General features: G+C 39.4%; 1 protein-coding gene across 1 annotated transcript in view; it reads right to left on the bottom strand.

Moving 5' to 3' along the window:
- Positions 1–10,659: 10,659 nt before the first annotated feature.
- ME2 (malic enzyme 2) overlaps positions 10,660–14,305 on the bottom strand; it is a 53,864-nt gene continuing 50,218 nt past the window's right edge. Inside the window, exon 16 of the mRNA XM_019464036.2 lies at positions 10,660–11,532. Coding sequence (XP_019319581.1) covers positions 11,365–11,532 — 168 coding nt within the window. The 3' untranslated portion in view covers positions 10,660–11,364. The remainder of the gene's footprint in view (positions 11,533–14,305) is intronic.

The raw sequence follows: 14,305 nt of genomic DNA, 5'->3' as shown, positions 1-14,305 counted from the left end.
AACGTGTATTTTGGGGCACCTGGGTGGCTTAGTTGTTTAATGTCTGACTTCGGCTCAGGTCGTGATCTCACAGTTTGTGAGTTCGAGCCCCACATCAGGCTCTCTGCTGTCAGCACAGAGCCCACTTCACATCCTCTGTCCCCCTCTCTGTGCCCCTCACCCAGTCATTCTCTCTCTCTCAAAATAAACTTTATAAAAAATGTATCTTTTAATCTCTTCCACCGTATTAGTTTTACTTGCAATAGAGTGTGGAGACATTCAAGCTTAAGGACACTTACAAAATGAATGGAAATGATGGTGAAAGGGAACCAGGAGGAGATTGGTAGAATCATTAGACATACAGGCTAAATTGTCAGCAGCTAGTTTTCCTAATAAGGGACAGTGGGCACAAGACAATGGAAGGAGCCTACCTGAGGTCAGAACAAAATTCAAACAGTAAGAGAAACTGTCCCTCCAAAGGAACTCAAATTTGATTGCTTTAGTCTGTGGGGCAATCTATGCCCTGGATATTGTTGAAAATAATAAAGCAATCAGCTGGCAATCAGAAAGCTTAACAGATTGGTATAGTTAGGGAAAGAGACAAAGAGAGCCCTGTCAAAACCACTGTCAGCCCAGGATGACAGTGAGCCTAAAAAGACTGTGTCTCCTAAGGGCAAATATCAGAGGCTTAACTCTGTAGGCAGACGGGGTTAGGGGAAATAGGCTCCAATAAAAGAATCCAGCAGTCATTAAACAAATAAGCAAGCAAATAACAATAACAAGTTTCAGAAGTGGTAGGTGGGCAATACCCAGACTTGCTACAATATATTATCTAAAATATGCATTCTCCAACAACAACAAAAACAATGTGGGAAATATAAAGAAAGTGGAAACTATGACCTGTATAATAGAAAGCAGGCAACAGAAACCGCCTGTGAGAGTGACCCAGGTGTTAGATTTATCAGACGAAGCTATCCAAGTAGCCGTTATAAATATGTTCAAAGAACTAAAAGAAATCATGATTAAAGAAGCAAAGGGGGCACCTGGGTGGCTCAGTCAGTTAAGCATCTGACTTTGGCTCAGGTCACGACCTCATGGTTCCTGGGTTTGAGCCCCACATTGGGCTCTGTGCTGACAGCTCAGAGCCTGGAGCCTGCTTCAGAGTGTGTGTGTCTCCTTCTCTTTCTGCCCCTCCCCCACTCACATTGTCTGTCTGTCTCTCTCTCAAGAAGCAAATACATTGAAGCAAATACATGTGAAAAAGCAAAAAGCATCAGTAAAGATGCACTCCTTGCAGCAAGTTATTTTTGGAAAGAAGTTCCAAATAGCACATCTCCTTGGCTACCACAACCCTGTATCGGATACAAATTTCTTCCTCATTCCTTTTTACAGTTATCTAATACTGAATGGATTATACTGTAGTTTATTCAGTCTTCTGGGTTGTTTACAGTCTTTTGCTATAATATGTGTATAAGTTATATTTTTTTTATTTTTGCAAGTGTATCTTTGACATAGATTCCTACAAGTGGGATGGCTCGACTAGTAACTACATGTATAATTTTGCTAGACAATGCCAGAATTACTGCTCTGGGTGTTGTGTCATTTGTCTCACATTAGCAACGTATCAGAGTACCTTTATCCTGAGAGCCTCACCACCATTAATGTTATCAAAGTTTGGGGTTTTTGCCAATCTAACATCTTAGTGTAGTTGAAATTTGCATTTATCTTTCAACTCATGCTATGTTGGGTATGTTTTCATAAGTTTAAGGGTCATTTGCATTTTTTTCTGTGAACATTTTGTGCATATCTTCTGTTCAGTTTTTTTTTTTTTTTTATTTTAATGGTCTTTTTCTTCTGAATTTTTAGGTGCTTTCTATATATTAGGGATACTAACTCTTTATGATATACGGTGCAAATATTTTCCAAATTTGTCATTTGTCTTTTTACATCGCTTAAGAGCATGAACTTTTGAGTCAAAAGACAGTTTCAGTCTGGATTTTTTGTGTCTGCTCTTGCCTCAAACCTTTGTTACAAAGGCTAAATGGTGTTTGTTGAAAATGCTTTGTAAAGTGTTATTCAAATGTGAGTCATTCCAAAGTGATACCTAGCACATCTAATAATATGATTTACACAGGTAGGAGAAAGGTGCCTTCTCTTTTTTCTCTCATTCTCTGGTTAGAGGTAACCTTGATGTAATATAATAGTGGTCTTCTCAAATCAGTAAACTAACCTACCTATCATTACATCTACAACTGTAACTGACCTGAAATTAAGGGGGAAGGTTAATGACTCTAATGACAAATTCGTAAAAGCAGTGGGCAAGTTTCAGAGCCCACAAAGTGATAACATGGCAGGCTCCGTGACTTTATTTTTATCACTCAAATTATATTTAGAAACTTTTTTGCTCATCATTCAATTATTTGAAATCAAGCACTGCTTAAACCTATATAGAGAAGGAGCCCCGAACTGGGTGAGAAAGAGATTTTGAGACTGCAAAATACATACAAGACATGATCCAGCTCTTGACTTGCTCAAAGTATTGTTGGATGGGCAAATATGAACATACTTATAAGTAGCTGACATCTTAATTGGATGTCAATCAGAATTATTGGTTACAAGCATAGAACCAACTTTGGCTAATTTAAATTACAGAATGAAAGCAGAGTGGAGAGCCCACAAAATTGACAGAAACCATGAACTAATGCAAGCAGCAGAAACCACATGCAAGGTCTTGCCTCAGTATCCTCTTAGGGCACTGCCATTGACCAACCATCACTTGATACTTGACCACTCTGTTCTTGGCAGCCATGAGGTAGGGCAATGGAAGATCTTCCCCCACCAGCTTTGGCTTCTGCAGAGGAAGAAAGCACATTCTATCTACCCTGCAACACTATACATAGAGGGGAGGTGATAAGTTCCGTGGAGAAAAATAGGGAGGAGAGAGAATGCTGGGGAGTTTGGGCTGCAATTTTTAAAAGGGTAAGTTAGAGGGGTGCCTGGGAGGCTCAGTCGGTTAAGTGTCTGACTTCGGCTCAGGTCACGATCTTGTGCCTCATGAGTTTGAGCCCCGCGTCGGGCTCTGTGCTGACAGCTGGGAGCCTGGAGCCTGCTTCGGATTCTGTATCTCCCTCTCCTGCTCCTCCTCCGCCCACACTCTGTCTCTGTCTCTCAAAAATGAATAAACATTAAAAAGAAGAAAAAGGTGAGTTAGAGAAAGCCTCACTGAGAAGTGACATCTGAGCAAAGACCTAAAGAAGCAAGTAGAGAAGATGATGTCAAGAATGTTCTGGCAGAGGATGCAGCAAATGCCAAGTTCTGTCTGGAGTTTGCTCGGGTGCTCAAGACAAGTATGGCTGAATTAGAGCAAGAGAGCAGGGAGGGTAGCAGGTGAGGTCAGAGAAGTAGGAAGTGGTGGTGGAGGCAGTGGTGGGTGATCACGTGGGACCTTTTGTGGCACCATAAGGACTTCGGTTTTGCCGTTTAGGGTTTTGAACAGAGAAGTGACTCCATTTTATGTTTAAAAGGATCACTCAGGGGCGCCTGGGTGGCTCAGTCGGTTGAACGTCCGACTCTTGATTTCGGTTCAGGTCATAATCTCAAGGTTCATGAGTTTGAGCCCCGCATTGGGCTCTGTGCTCACAGCACGGAGCCTGCTTTGGATCCTCTGTCTCCCTCTCTCTCTCAAAAATAAACAAATGTTTAAAAAAAATTAAAAACAACAACCACAGAAAAGGAATATATTTAAGGATAGAGCCAACAAGAATCGCTGATGGATTTGATATAAGGTATGAGAGAAAGAGATGGGAGTCCAGGATAACTCCAGGGCTTTTGGCTTGAGACACTTAGGTAAAATTGGAGACGGGGAAGAGAAGGCTTGGGGGAGGAAGAACAGAAGTTCTTGGCCTGACCATTGTGGTCAGAGTGGCCCTGCCTGACACTGACGTCCTGTGAGCTGGGTAACGTTCAACAGGAGAAGACGGAGGCCTAGCCATGAGCTCCTAGCCACAGCGAGGCCAGCCATCGAGGTGGGGCCAGCTTCTGGATGTCAGGAGCTGCTGTTTCTCTCACCTTCTCAAGGTACCTGGGGAGATGGGGGAAGGGGAACTTGGGACATTCTCTTCTGTTGGGTTTTTCTATGAGACAGGAAGCAAGGCTGTCTGCAGTGAGTGGGGATGCAGGAAGATGTCCGAGGTCTGATGCAGGGAAGGTGTCAGTCACTGGATGCCCATCTTAAAGTTAGTGATGATGACTGAGTGAGACAGCCAGCACGACTGTAATTTTCTGCAGCCACGTTCTGCTGTGTGGGCTGTGCTCAGAGTAGGTGAAGAGTAGTTGACATAGCGTCAGATGCGAGAGGTCTGAATCCTAGCTTTGCCATTTTGGTAGCTACGTGACCTGCAGGGCTCTGTACCTGAGAGTCTACATCTGCAAAACAGGAAAAATAGTAGTACCTACACCTCAGAAGGTTGTTTCGAAGGTTAAATGAGTAAATAGATATCAGGTACTTAGAACAGTGCCTGGCTTAAGGTAAGCACTCAGAACGTATTAGCTGTTCTACCATTTCCCCCCTTATCACAAAATCAATGTACAATCTTTCCTGACTTGGTGTTCTAACATTTGGGTCTTGCAATGTGTATGTAGTGGGGGAGAAGGGATAAGGAACAATTCCGTTAGTGCTATGATTAAATAAGGAGATAAAGTAGGAAGCTGAACAAAAGGAAAAGTTGGTGAGCATGAGTAGGGCTCCACGTGTGAATCTAGAGCTAAGCCCAGAGCACTCCCAAGGGAGCAGGTGTTCTGGGGTGTGTTTTAAGGTTTAAGATAATACCGAGCTTTGAAAGTGCCTCTAAAAACAAGGTCATAACACATTTTTTATGCATGGGAAGTTTTACTAAGAAAATACACACATCTCATTACAATTTATGTACCTCAAAAGAGAAAAAACAACTCACATCATTATGGAGTGTTTACAGATTCCTGAAACCATCTGGAATAAGTCAGTCTGGTATAACACTCTACACAAGGCTTTCCCCTTAAACTGGTAATTCCCTTAAGCAATTACCACAAGATTATCCCATCCTTTTATCTTAAATGCACAGGTGGGAAAGGCTAAGCGGTCACTTTTGTAATGCATGATTCCCTTGAAATTAGTAATTCATGCTTGGGATGTTATCAAAGGGAACACAGTATCAATTGCAAAAACATGGTTTTAATTTCAGTTAATTTTAAAGGTCATTAGGCAAAGTATAATAAAACATTAGGCAGAAATGCTACTTTGTCAAATATTTAGCTAAAATAGGTCTCAGAAATTCCTTATTCCACACATACATTTTTATATTTCTACTTTTTAACTCTTAGCTTTTTCTCCCCCTCACTTTTTTTTTTTTTTTTTAAGCAAGCTCCACACCCAATTCTGGACTTGAACTCATGACCCAAGATCAAGAGTCACATGCTCTACTGACTGAGCCAGCCAAGCACCCCAACTGTTCTCAGTTTTTAATGGAAGAAGTTATGCATATTATAGGCATATATACATGCCTATAATACAATAGTTATCAGTGTATCAAAATATCATTGCCTCAAGATATGGAAATATATCTCACAATTCAAATTCACATTGGCAGAGGCACCAAGTGTATAAGCATTATTGAAACTGGTTTGCATAGCAGTGATAGCAATTGGTGGTTCTGGAAAGATTATCAAATCAAAAGTGTTAGTGAACTAGCTCTTGAGAATCTTTGATAGAAGTTATCAAATTCAAAACCAAATCTTTTATGGTTACATCCAGTACTTAAGATGCTGAAGACTAACACAACAGTGTTATATTGTATTTGAGTTATATACGGGAACAAAGTAAAAATCAAGTAAACTGATAAAACACATTTAAAAGGACCTAAGTCTAATCTTAGAAGAACACGTGAGTTTTCATCTGAAATAACAGTTCCTGGAGACAACGTATTTAAGATCCAGATAAGATCACCCGTCACACAGGCCCTTCTTCCTTGAGAGGGGCTGAGGTTAAGAGCCCTGACTCTGCTACTAACCAGCTAGGACCTCGCGCAAGGCATTGAACCTCCCTGTGCCTGTGGCCTTTCTAAAACAGGTGCAGTGACAGGAGGTGATTTGCGAATGAAGTACGCTGACGCCTATTAGATGCTTACAAGGAGACCAGGTGCTATCCATAAAATTGACTTTAGCATTATTTGCTAACTGTACATACCTAACATGTTGGTGACATTCAATGACTGTAGGAATCAATGACTTATTAGGATATACACTTAAAATCAGAAAAATGTACACTTAAAATGTACTGGGGAATATTTGTACATAAATATACAAAGCATCCAAAAGTCATCTGGCTTAATTTGTATGTTTTATGCAACTAAATTATGAACACATTTCCTCATCATGTATCATAATATATCATGTTACTTTTCTGAGAGGCACCATTTTCCTTATCCAAGAAGGGAAATAATTATTGTTTTAAAGTCTAATCACCAGTTTACCTGAGTAACTCCTGGCAAGAATTATGCACGAAGAGTCATGTCCTAATCAGGTCCAGCTGAATGTATTAAAATTTGAAAAAAAGCATTGAGCTTTTACTCTGCTTCCATTAAAACATTCTCATTTCAGATGAGGGGGAAGTTGTCTATAGTCAAATTATCTTGGCTATTTTAAATATTAAATATGTTACTTTATTTAAGCTTGGCTGTAGAGGATTTATTTCATCTTAACATTTAGATGCACATTAAAGTACAAATCACAAATCAGTTGAGAGCCAACGTAGATAATGATTCTGTGTTCTCTCCTATAAAGTCAGCAATGTGCCAGTTCCTGAATATGTGTGGTCGTGTTTTGGATGGAAACACGATATTGGTGCTATTTCACTGTTTAGGGTAGTCCCTCTAAATGGAATCCCAGCAGAGAGCTTTGAGATTTCTATCAGTGTCCTTAAGTGTTATTTACACTCAACAGAGAGGATTCCATTTTGGTGAATTCAACAGAACCCTGGAGCTGTTCAACAGTATGAAGTTCTTTTTGAAAGCTACTGAGTGGCTTGGGGAAAAAAGCTACAGGAGTATTTGGATGAAGTGTTCTTTCTAAGGCAAGACTTGTCTCACTCCTCTACCACCCGTTTGAGTTTTCTCAGTTATCTGAGGGCAGTAAATATATTATGCTCCGTGCCCCTTAATAGTTATGCTTTGGTCTTAATTCATTAGCAACTTCTTTGCAAAAAGGAGAATGCAGAATCTTATTTCTGCAGAAGCTGATAATTTAAGGAAAGAAAAGACAAAGGATAAGTCGTATCATAAGGCAACCAACAGAGAAGAAACAATTACCCATTTCATTGCTAATCTTAAAAAAATTTTTTTTTAACATTTATTATTTTTGAGAGAGAGAGAGACAGAGCGTGAGCAGGGGAGGGGTAGAGAGAGAGGGAGACACAGAATCGGAAGCAGGCTCCAGGCTCTGAGCTGTCAGCACAGAGCCTGACGTGGGGCTCAAACTCACAAACCGTGAGATCATGACCTGAGCCGAAGTTGGATGTTTACCGGACTAAGCCACCTAGGCGCCCCAGATAGCTAATCTTTTCATAAGTGAAAACTGGCTGCTAGGTTTTACTTAACAAGCACATTTAAAAACTATACTTCAGGGTTACCTGGGCGGGTCAGTTGGTTAAGTGTCTGACTTCAGCTCAGGTCATGATCTAACAGTTTGTAAGTTCAAGCCCTGTGTCGGGCTTTGCGGTGACAACGTTGAGCCTGCTTCACATTTTCTGTCTCCCTCTCTCTCTGCCCCTCCCCTGCTCGCTCTCACTCTTTCTCAAAAATAAACAAACATTAGGACTTTTTCTAAAACTTAGAAAAATAAAAAAAAAAACTATACTTCAGAATTGAACAGTATTCTATTTATATATTTTCAGAAAAATCTGTTTAAAAGTTCTATATTGGGGCGCCTGGGTGGCGCAGTCGGTTGAGCGTCCGACTTCAGCCAGGTCACGATCTCGCGGTCCGTGAGTTCGAGCCCCGCGTCGGGCTCTGGGCTGATGGCTCGGAGCCTGGAGCCTGTTTCCGATTCTGTGTCTCCCTCTCTCACTGCCCCTCCCCCGTTCATGCTCTGTCTCTCTCTGTCCCAAAAATAAAATAAAAAAACGTTGAAAAAAAAAATTAAAAAAAAAAAAAAAAAGTTCTATATTAATTCCTGTCCTTATAAACATCCCACAAAAACTCGACATAAGTGGATGAAAACAATTACATGGAAGGACATAATTCCAGTTGTCTTTTTTTATATAAAGTATGTACTATATGAGCACTAAACAAACTGCACATCACACTCAAAACTCTGGAAGAAAGCCACTCAATGCCTTCTCTGTGCCAACACCTAGACATCACCTGGGCGATGGCAAGAAATACAGACTCTCAGGCCCCACCCCAGAGCCACTGCATCAGCGGGAGCCATCAGTTAGCTCTCCAGATAATTCAGATGTACACTTGAAGGCAACGGTTGGGAGGCAGGGTGCATGTGTGCCAGAATCCCCTGGGGACCTGCTGAAAATACACCTGCCAAGGCTGTCCCTGGTGGTCCAGGGGACCTGGAAGGAAGGGGCAGAGGCATATGTATTGTAAAGAAGCTTCAGGGTGGAGGCGCCTGGCTGGCTCGGTCGGAGGAGTGTGCCACTCTTGATCTCAGGGCCATTAGTTCAAGCCCCACGTTGGGTGTAGCGATTACTTAAATAAAAACTTAAACAAACACACAAACAAACAAACAAAAAAGCTTCAGGGTGATTCTGAAGCAGCTTCCTGGTTAAGACATCATCCTTTAAAAAGATTTTAACCAAATCTCTAACATGTTCATCATTATACCCCTACTATTTACGCAGGCTGTTTCATACCATGGGCGCTGGGGCCAGATTAGAGACAGTGTTCTCATTTTCCCCTACTGGGTAGTGTCTGACAGACTAAGCTTACAGAATTTCTTCTCTATTCAAAAGAATGAAAATGACTCTCCACTGAGGTTTTAAAAATAATTACCTTCTTGTTAGGTAACAGATTCCATAGAAGGTCTGAATGTTTGTTTCTTTTCCAATTTGATGCCATAATGCCACCAACCCCCTTCCACTATCCTAATAGCTCCTGCCTAGATTCTTAAAATTTTTTCTTCAAAGTACATCCAGTAATTGTTACTTTGTTGGTAAATACTACATGAGAATAGGTTGCTTTTAATATATATTCCAATGTATATTTATTAAAAGCAACCTGTTCTCATGTGTTACCAACCACTATTTTACTGGTTATATGTATATAATTTCTCTTTTAAATAAGCAGGCTATATACCAGTTGGCCTTGTTTTTTCCTTGAAGTATAATTTCCATGAAGACTATACTAGAAAAAAAAAAAGACTATACTAGACATATTTACTAAGCTTCGTAAAATTACTTTAATTCGGCATATGGTCCTGCCTTCAATAAGCACTAGGCAAAAAACAGGATTTGTAATTATTATGCTTGTAATGTTAAACTCAAGATAGTATTTTGGGGGGTGATTTTGTTTTGACAAAGGTAACAAGAAAAACATAAACCTTTCATCTTTAACTAACAGAAACAAATTGTGACCTGGTTGCTTATTTTATAAAACAGATTTATTTAACACACTTCTGACTTCACTCACCTGTTAAATGGATTAATCAATTGCATTTTTCCATACTCCAAATGGCAATGCCATTTCAAGCTTTCTTAAAATGTTGAATTATATTCAAAATTAGTATCAATCAATCTCTACCTATAGATAGAAGGAAATATGAGCATAATAATTAACCCCTTTTTTCCAAGGACCGTGGAGAGAAATACCAAATAATGTCCACCCTTATACGAAGCTATGAATAACTTTTTGTAGTTAATATTCTAGAATGAGCATCTAAAAGTTCCTTCAAAGCAACTATGTTAGGCACACATAAAGTAATACTACTAATTCTCAAAATGCTTTTGGGTTTTGCTTTAGATCTCTCCAATACAGGGGCACCTGGGTAGCTCAGTTGGTTAAGTGTCCAACTCTTGATTTCCACTCAGGTCATGATCTCAGGCTTCGTGAGTTCAAGTCCCATGTCCACACTGACAAAGCGGAGTCTGCTTGGAATTCCCTCTTTCTCCCTCCCTCTCTGACCCTACCCTGCTCACTGTCTCTCAAAATAAACAAATTAAAAAAACCAAAGAACAACAAACACCTCTCCAATACGCCACGTAAGAAAACTGGCTTCACTAGCCAATTGTTACCCATTTTAATTGGGATTAAAAATGGCATTTCTTGGTAAGAACACCAACCTTATTTATCCCCACTTAGATCTAAACTAATTAAATTGATTAAAAAATTAATTCCATCTTCAGTAGACAGAGCTGTCACCAATGGTATTCAAAGGAATGTATCACAGAAACATTCCAAAATTATCTAAGTGATAAAGAGCACCATACTGGAATAGGGGATACAGCTTCTCCAGTTAAGTATGCTTCCTTTGGATGTGAAACATATGACTAATTTGTTAAGGGTCACATGATGTCACTTATAATTTATGCATTGTGTCCCTTCCTTTCAATCATCTAGAAATAAATAAAATGAAAATAGGTATTTTTCGTCAAAAGCAAACCTAAATTTCTAGTGGGCAATAAAATCGCATCATTGAAGCAAATTAAATTTAGGGTATTACCTTTATTAAATAAAAAAGTTACACTATGATTTTTATACACTATTGAAAACAATGACTATTTTGTTTATTTGTCTAAAGGCAGCAATACTTCCCACTTCTCTCTCATGATGTTAAAGCTTCAAATTAGGTCCAGAAAATAAATAACAGGGTAGATTTTTCACATTTCTCCAGATTTATCAACTCGAAAGGGATTTCAGAGCATAAAGATAAAATGAGGCAGACAAAAAGAAGACTTGCAGATACTGACAGTTTGTCCTCAGAATTTGGTTAAATTTGGCTTCTTAAAATTCTATACTCCTATCCACAGAAGTAAATTTCGATTCTAGGGCTGGGGAGAGAAGATCATTACTATAATAGTAAATAGCGAATACTTTGGCAAGCAGGAATAAGAGCACAAGTGAAGACATTGATAAATACATTTGGAACATCTCTTTGATGTGGTATGAGCTACAAATCAGAATGAAAGCATTATGGTTATTTGATTGCAGGGTCCTGGTGGGCATTAACAATATAGCCAACACATCTACCCTCTACAGAAGTATAAATTCATGAAAAGAATAAGTCAAGCAAAGCGGTGGGGGAGAATAAAACACAGGAAAAAACCATAAATTTGAGAACATTCTCTCTTTTTGTCTGAAAAAAACAGGTTCCCTGAAGCATGGAAAGTATTTCTCAGTGGGTATGCTTCTATTCTGTTATCAGGGGAGGGCTTAATGCAGATTCTGGCCAATCATAAACATCTGGCAGCAACGAATCATATTCACTTCGCCATATTCTTTCTCTAATGTACTTGGCCTTGTCCTCAGGTTCTGGGTATCGAAAAGCCATTTTGTTAGCATACAGGTATTCTGTAACCTGAAAAATAAGTAAGATTACTGTGTAGGCTCTGAATATCAACCTGATTGAGAGAAAAGCTACTATTCAAACACAGAGAAATGAATTTAGAAGAGTGACGTTTTTCTTTTTTCAAAATACAAAACAACATTACTTTGACTCATTTCAAACATTTGGAAACTATTAAAAGCTTAAAAGATGAAATAAAAATTATCTCCAATCTCACTGTAAGTCTGATGTGTTTTAAAGTCACCCCCCCCCCCAATTATTGGCATTTCCTTCATACTTCAATCTAACAAATAATTTTAAGCTCTACTCTGTGTCAGTCAAGTAGACCTAATTGGGTGGCCTGCCCAGCCCATGTCCTTCTCCCTATTTTCAAATGGGGTGTAGGAGACTCTACTTCCTACCCACAGGTGACTGGACTCCGGTGAAAACCTAACCCACAATGAGCCAGGTAGTTTTTGCTCTAGAATCTGGATTAAGAGACACAGAAATTATTATAAATCAGGTGTTGGGCACTGAACTGTAAGGTCAAGTAAAGTTAGGGCTGGGACTTACACATCGAAACTCACTACCACCATCATGGAGTGCCAACCATGTTCTATGTGCTTTACATGGACATTTCATTTAATCCTCACAAGAATCCTATGAGGTAAGTACTGATATTATTATTTTCATTTTACATATGAGGACACTGAAGTATGAGGAGTTTAAGTAACTTGCCCAAGACAGTTAAAAGAGAGCTGAGTTTTAAACCCAAAGCATTCTGATTATAGATCCCAGGCCCTATACAGTTAAGCTAGATTACCTCCCACATCACTTGGCTTGAATGGATTTCTGGTATTTGTAACCAAGTCACACACCATGACTGGTGATGAGGATAAACGCTCTGAGCCTCAATTTTGATGTAAAATGAGGTAGTACAAAAAGCTTCCTCACAGGATATAGCACAGTGCCCGTGAAATCGTCAATTCTCAAGTCACGGTTTCATTTTAACTTAAAAAAAAATGTAGTGGCAAAGAGTAAAAAAATACTTAAACAATTATGCCTTTCTCCTCCTAGTCTAGTTCCCATTCTAAATGGTGATCATTATTGAAGTTTATTTCAGCTCTCTAAGAAAAAAACTTAACAAAAACTGAAGGTTATTAAAAATAAGCTTTCAGGGGCGCCTGGGTGGCTCAGTCGGTTAAGCGTCCGACTTCGGCTCAGGTCATGATCTCAAGGTCCGTGAGTTCGAGCCCCGCGTCGGGCTCTGGGCTGATGGCTCAGAGCCTGGAGCCTGTTTCAGATTCTGTGTCTCCCTCTCTCTCTGACCCTCCCCCATTCATGCTCTGTCTCTCTCGGTCTCAAAAATAAATAAACATTAAAAAAAAAAATTAAAAAAAAAAAAAATAAGCTTTCATCCCAGGGGCTCAACCTTCCTGTATTTTGCGATGAAAATACGTTTCAATTATTTTCTGGTCTATTGTAAGAAACATATTTGTACCCACGGAAAAGACCGGGGCAAGGCAGGAGATCAGAGTGAGTTCTCCTTGGTCAGGTAGGCATGCAGTAGGTGACCGGTAGCTATAAAGAGATGCTCAGTGGCTGTGGGTTGGGGTGGGGGACAGAAACAAAGCACTGCCTAGTCTCCTGATCCCTTGTTCTTAAAAAGGAAAGCCTCAGTGAAGGAGAAAATTCTCTACTCTAGGGAAGGGGAAGAGACATGATCTGGGGGCTGTACTCCTGTGCCAACTCCTAAACACAGGTATCTCCTATTTCATACGACCTTCCATCTGGGCACGACGGTAACCTCTTGACTGACTGATACGTTCCCAAATCTTTCCCACGTGTAATATCATTCTATAAATTCTAAAGCTGAACTCTTTCCATCCTAGTTCTGGGCTCTAAAATCCTCAGTTGTTTTGGAACAGTAAGGTATTCAGACTCTTTAGTCTGGCATTCATGTATCTGTACAAGCTGGCCTTAAGATAACTTTCAAATCCTGTCTTATGCCATTTTCCTACCTATACTTTAGATTCCAGCTCAACTGGAGTGGCTGTTTTTATTTTTTAGGATTTTATTTTTAAATAATTTCTACACACAACCATGGGGTTTGAACTCATAACTCTGAGACCAAGAGTCGCACACTCTACCGAATGAGCCAGCCAGGTGCCCCTGGATTGGCTGTTATTTCTTAAACATATCATCCTTTACTCTAATTGCCAACCTTTGTTTAGTTTATGAGTACTAAAATAATGCAAAAATAACATTTATAGTCAAAGGGGTAAAAATCTTAGGATCATCAGTATACAGTCAAAAATGTGGTTGATATGGGATGAGCACTGGGTGTTGTATGGAAACCAATTTGACAGTAAATTTCATATATTAAAAAAAAAAAAAATGTGGTTGATAAATTCCGCATCTAATCTTGATGTTTAAGAAAATTTTAGTAATCTGGGAATGAAGCCTACTTCTTTAAAAAGATGAAAGAATATTTATTTCAACCAAAAGCTAGTATCACATTCAATATTAAAATATAAGGATGTTCTTATCAACTGAGTTGCTTAAAACTGATCTTAAGGGTAAAAAAAAAAAAAAAGAGCAATACATATAAATTAATAATACAATTGCTTGCAATTGATTTAAAACTCAAAATTCTAAAAGAGTTAATTAAGAGACCATTAAAAGAATAAAAACTGGGGACGCCTGGGTGGCTCGGTAGGTTAAACTTCTGACTCTTGATTTCAGCTCAAGTCATGATCTCCAGTTCGTGAGATGGAGCAGCACAGGGCCCATTTGGGATTCTCTC

The sequence above is a fragment of the Panthera pardus genome, unplaced genomic scaffold (genome assembly GCF_024362965.1).
Source record: "Panthera pardus isolate Hobbes unplaced genomic scaffold, ASM2436296v1 HiC_scaffold_15, whole genome shotgun sequence".
Classification (NCBI taxonomy): domain Eukaryota; kingdom Metazoa; phylum Chordata; class Mammalia; order Carnivora; family Felidae; genus Panthera; species Panthera pardus.
The sequence above is the reverse complement of the archived record's forward strand: the minus strand, read 5'-3'. Positions and strand labels throughout refer to the sequence as shown.